General features: G+C 33.0%; 1 protein-coding gene across 1 annotated transcript in view; it reads left to right on the top strand.

The window, feature by feature from the left end:
• Positions 1-1,019: 1,019 nt before the first annotated feature.
• The window catches only part of LOC105111246 (uncharacterized), a gene marked incomplete at its 3' end in the record, with an annotated part of 17,620 nt that continues 12,479 nt past the window's right edge, over positions 1,020-6,160 (top strand). Inside the window, exons 1-3 of the mRNA XM_011006559.1 lie at positions 1,020-1,418; positions 1,662-2,466; positions 2,592-2,744. Coding sequence (XP_011004861.1) covers positions 1,060-1,418; positions 1,662-2,466; positions 2,592-2,744 — 1,317 coding nt within the window. The remainder of the gene's footprint in view (positions 1,419-1,661; positions 2,467-2,591; positions 2,745-6,160) is intronic.

The following is a 6,160-nucleotide window of genomic DNA, read 5'->3' as shown; positions in this document are numbered from 1 at the left end:
ACATGTGCATATATCCCATCATTAACATTTTTTAGCTTGATATATGTTTGAACTGGACAAATAATTATAGTTTATTCATGTTGTACATATTTTATTTTAAAGGATTGTTTAAATAGTAGTAGTTAAAGAAGTATGCTTATTTCTAAAAATACTTATTGGTGTTGTCCTGTTAATTAGATTAACATGGATGATCGATCATGGATGTATCGTCGTCTTATGGATGGTCGCCTTCGTCCTGAATACATTACCGGTGTTAGAAGATTTATCAATTTTGCATTTTCAATTGATAAAAATATATCTGGGGGAAAAATTAGATGTCCTTGTGTGAGGTGCAAAAATCAAAAGTTTTTAAAGGAAGATGATGTTTGTAAACATCTATTGACAAAAGGTTTTATACCTTGTTATGAAAATTGGACAGTACATGGGGAGCCTTATGTTGCAGAACCAATATTAGCTAGACCTTCATCAATTGGAATGAGTCATGTTATGAATGATGTTTGTCTAGAGAATCCATATAGAAATCTAGTTATAGATGCAATGGGGGTTGGTGATGCATTCTATAATGATAACGTGTCTAGTCCTATGGTAGCAGGGGAAATTCCAAATCCGGAGGCAACTAAATTTTTTAATCTTTTAAAAGCTGTAGAGGAGCCGTTGTGGGATGAGTGCACCAAGCAATCCAAATTATTTGCTTATGTACAATTGCTTAATATGAAATCAACTTTTAATTTGACTTAGAATGCCTTCAACAATTTTATTGATTTTACAAAAAATTGCATGCCTAATGATGAAAATTTGGAATCAAATTTTTATGATGCCAAGAAATTTATGCGGCCACTTGGACTTGGTTATAAGAAATTTGATATGTGTCCTAATTACTGTATGTTGTACAATGAGGCAGATGCAATGAAAATAAATCGTGATTTTTGTGGAAGTTCACAATACAAATTTTGTGGAAGTTCACGATACAAACCTAAAAATCCTACTAGCAAAGGTTCCAATAAGGCTGAGAAGCAACTCCGATACTTTCCCTTGACACCAAGGCTTCAGAGACTGTTCATGTCTCCATATCATGCCAAAGATATGACATGGCATCATTTTCATACGTCAGATAATGGGGTTATGGTGCACCCATCTGATGGGGAGGCATGGAAGGAGTTTAATCGTGTCCACTTAAGCTTTGCATCAGATCCGAGAAATGTTCGGTTAGGGTTATGCACTGATGGGTTTTGTCCATTTGACATGTCTTCAAATACATACTCTTGTTGGCCAGTAATTGTTACTGTTTATAATTTGCCTCCGTGGAAGTGCATGACTAGACCATTCATGTTTTTGACAATGATGATTCCTGGGCCAAAGAATCCAGGGAAAAAGCTTGATATTTTCTTAAGGCCTTTAATTGATGAGTTAAAGAATTTGTGGTCAGTTGGTGTTGAAACATATGATGTATACAGAAAGGAAAATTTCCAATTAAGGGCAGCTTTGATGTGGACCATTAGTGACTTTCCAGCATATGGTATGTTATCAGGGTGGAGTACTCATGGAAATCTGTCTTGTCCTTATTGTATGAAGCATAACAAGGCTTTTAGATTAAAAAATAGAGGGAAAACTATATTTTTTGATTGTCATCAACGATTCCTACCCATGAACCACCCATATAGATGTCAATCTGATAAGTTTTTGAAAGGAGTAATTGAAAGGCTCCCTCCTTTACCTCGTCCATCTGGTTTGGAAATGTTAAATGAAGTGTCCAAGTATACTGAGGGACATAATGGAAGTTCATCATGTAATGATAAAATTCCTGGCTTTGGTGTTAAACACAATTGGGTGAAGAAGAGCATTTTCTGGGAGCTTCCATATTGGCATACAAATTTGATTCGTCATAATCTTGATGTCATGCATATTGAGAAAAATGTCTTCGACAATATTTTTTATACAGTAATGGATTGTCCTAATAGAAGTAAGGATAATTTAAAGGCTAGGTTGGACATTCAATTATATTGTAAGAAGCCAAATCTGCATTTGCAACAAGATATGAGTGGTCGGGTTTACAAACCTAAAGGCACTTATTGTCTACACAAGAAACAACAACAAGAAGTTTTGTCATGGATGAAGGAATTATCATTTCCTGATGGTTATGCTTCAAACATTTCACGATGTGTGAAAGAGGCACAATGTAAGATTTTGAAGATAAAGAGCCATGATTGTCATGTCTTCATTCAAAGACTTCTTCCAACTGCTTTCCGACCTTACTTACCTAGGCCACTATGGGAGGCATTAACTGAACTGTCTGTATTTTTTCGAGATATTTGTACAACAAATTTAAATGCCCAGCATATGGAGTTAATGCAGATGAATATAATTGAAATAATGTGCAAACTTGAAAGGATTTTTCCTCCATCCTTCTTTGACTCCATGGAACACTTGATGATACATCTACCTTATGAGGCAAAAGTTGGTGGACCAGTTCAATATCGATGGATGTATCCATTTGAACGGTATGTTTTTATACTATGTTAATTTTATTCCCTTTTTATTTTAAAAAATAAACTAATATTAAGAAATGATATAGGTATATGTTTTATTTGAAGAAGAAAGTGACCAATAAAGCTAAAGTTGAGGGTTCCATATGTGAAGCATACTTGATTGATGAAATCACCAATTTTGCATCTCATTATTTTGGTGATGACGTGCAAACAATTTGGAATCGAGTTCCACGGAATGATGATGGTGGCCTTAACATTGTAGATGGATGTCTCTCTATTTTTTCCTATCCAGGGAAAAAATTATCCAAAAGATTTTATAGAAGACAGTTGTCCCATGCTGAAATGCAAGTTGCACATAACTATGTGATATTCAATTGTCAAGAACTTAAGCCTTATTTAGAGTAAGTATAAAATATTATTTTGTACTTAATTTATAATAATCTGTTATTAACTTTAATATTTGAAAATTTTAGGCAATGTCGTCAAGAGCTAAAGTCACAACAACCACATGTGAGTGATGTTGAAATTGAAAAATTATGCGAAGAGATCTTTCCAAATTGGTTAAAAAATAATGTAAGTATACATAAGTATTTATATTTTATGTCAATTAGTTACTTTAAAAAGATTACTAATCTCTTTTAAATCACTATTTCTTATGAAGTTAACTATTATGCTAGGTGGAATACCAATGTAACGGAATTGGAAATCAACTCTTTGGACTTGCTATGGGGCCTTCAACTTCAGTGAAATGTTATAATGGGTATTATGTGAATGGTTTTAAATTTCATACTCAAAGTTATGGGCGTTTTAAAAAGACAATGAATAGTGGAGTTTGTGTGAAGGGAAGTTGCTATGATAATAATGAACGTGATTATTATGGAATGCTTAAAGAAGTTGTTCGGCTCAAATACTTGGGGAGTAAGTGCAAGTTATTTATGTTTAAATGTAATTGGTATGATACAAAGCGAGGGATTAGAGTACATCGTTCGAATGGTTTGGTTGAAATCAAGCATACATCTCGACTACATGGAAATGAAGATTTTGTTCTAGCACAACAATGTCAACAAGTCTACTATACATATCCGCCTGGTAATAAATCATCTGAATGGTGGACGGTTATTAAGACTACTGCTAGAAGTCGTTATAATGTTGACATGGGTGAATTTATTGAAGATGCCAACAATGTGCGATCATTTGATGTTGATCAATCAGATGAGATTTATCAACCATGTCGTGTCCTTCCTACCCAAACACTTGATGATCAAAATATACTTGTTGAATCATCTTATTATGAAGAAATCAGTCAACATGAATTGCTTCAACTTGACATAAATTGGGGAAACAATGAAGAAGAAGAAGAAGATGATGATGATGATGATGATGATGGCGATGGCGATGGTGATGGTGATGACGATGATTCTTATGGTGGTGGTGATGACAACGATGAAAACATGGTTTTGTGTGATAATGATGACATGGTTAGCAGTGATGATAATAATGAGTAGCATAGGTTAATTATATTTCGTAGTATATGTAATGAATATTTTTTTTTATATGTATGATGATTTTATATTATTTGATAATATTTAGGCTTTCAATGTTTTTTCTTTATTATTTTATTGAAGTGTGTGTTATGGATGACATTACATGTATTATTTTCATTGACCTTTGAAACCATTTCTAACCTTTGAAGTATCAATCTTTAAATTGTGATTCTGATGTTATAGTTTATTTTGTGATTTGTTTTCTTGCTGATAGATACTGGAGCATTAATGAAAAGGGTTCTTCCTACTCAATGTTTTGATTTATAGGAACAAACATTAAGGTAAGCATACTTATAATTTTGATTTCCTATCAAGTAATTATTTAGATTTATATTTTTATTATTGTTTGTGTTAATTGGCTTTTGACAATATAAACTTCATGGCTGATTTTTATTATTCCAATGAATGCTTAATGAAATGGTCTTGATGTTATTTATATATTTGTTGTTGTTACAGTAATTATTTTATTTGAAGTATAATATTTTTTGAAGTTATGACTATTACGTTGACTATGAGCTAATTTATTGCAATGAATGCTTAATGAGATTTAACAGTTTGTTTTTATTCTAGTTATGGCACTCTTGGAAAAATATCTGTGAATTTTTTGTTATTGAAAGTTTGACTATGAGCTAATTTATTGTTATGTTGTATATATTCATATGATAATGTTTATGTTTTTTCTTGTTTTTAGCATGCCTCGACGAGGATCCATATTAGATTCTAGGAGTGATAGGTCCACTTCAAGGAGTGACAGGTCCACTTCATCCAAATCATTTCAAACTACATCAAGGCATAATAACAAAGGATCTACATTTCAGCAACTTAAATATATTTGCATCATTTTTAGCATTTTCAACATCATCTCAAAAGAATTTAAATTTTCAAAGATATTTGGAACGCGTTCAACTTTTAACGCTTTATTTTTAAAATCGTTGATTTTCCTTATTAAGTCGATGTTGATATTGCTTATTTTCAAAAAAAATAAAAAAAAAATAAAAAAAAATCAAAATTTACAAAAAAACAATAAAATTGAGGGACCAATTTTGAAATCCAAGCAACATTTTACCTACAAATAGCAACCTTTAACACAAAGAAAAAGGAGGGGGGCAATTTTGACAAAAAAAAAGGAGAAAAGAAACCCTAAAACACAAAAAGCCCTAACATTTTTCTTCTCCATCACTAGAAGAGCCGCCGCCTCCCTCACCCCCTCAAACTTGTCAGCTTCGCTGGATGATTTCTCACTCATCTACCGTTGGATCGACGCGAAATTTGAGTATGTTGTACGTCCCTATATTTACTACATCCTGACCAGTGCGATCATTCATATTTTAAACCATAAGAGAAATATTACCATCTGAATATTTCTGGACAAACCAGTCTTGGAACAGTTAGAGTTGCGGCATATTTCTCCATTATTCACCGTTGGATCAATCTGAGTTTTGGATATGTGATGCATATGGTTGTATTGCACATTTTGAACGGTGGAGATGAGATGAAACCCATCCAAACAAGTGTTATGCCTGTTCAACAGTGGCTCGCCAATCTCAGGTTAGTTTTGGTCTAACTCCGATCTAGGGAGATCCAACCATTAATGCGGGCTGATATTTGGATATATGCTGCATGAGATGTTGGTTTACCATTGTACTGTTGGGATTTGTTATTGTTTCAATGGTTGATGAGTAATGGTTGTCGGAAGCTTTGCTCATAATCTATCATGGCTTCCAATTTGAAAACCCAAATCACAACACCCACCGTCAGCATAGGAAGACAGAGAAGAGGAAGATGACCCCGATCTACTGTTTCTGCCACCTTCGGCAGCGGCAGTGTGTGGACTAAACGTGCTGCCACTGTTCACACTTCGGCACTGTTCCTATAAGGGACTTCAATGCAATTTCTGGAGTTTTAGGGACTGTTTTGTAAATTTTAAATTATTTAATGTAATTTTTATTTAGTTTTGGATTTTTATAATTTGTAATATGGATGTAAAAAAAAAGGAAAAGAAAAGAAAAAAGAAAAAGAAAAGGAATAAAAAATGCATGTGTGTGTGTGTTTGTATTTGTCTTATGAATGTTTTCTTTTTATTTATGATAAAATTGTAGAGAATAAAGAAGAATTTAATATTTTTATTGG

This window comes from Populus euphratica, unplaced genomic scaffold, assembly GCF_000495115.2.
Source record: "Populus euphratica unplaced genomic scaffold, PopEup_1.0 scaffold286.1, whole genome shotgun sequence".
NCBI classification, from domain to species: domain Eukaryota; kingdom Viridiplantae; phylum Streptophyta; class Magnoliopsida; order Malpighiales; family Salicaceae; genus Populus; species Populus euphratica.
The sequence above is the reverse complement of the archived record's forward strand: the minus strand, read 5'-3'. Positions and strand labels throughout refer to the sequence as shown.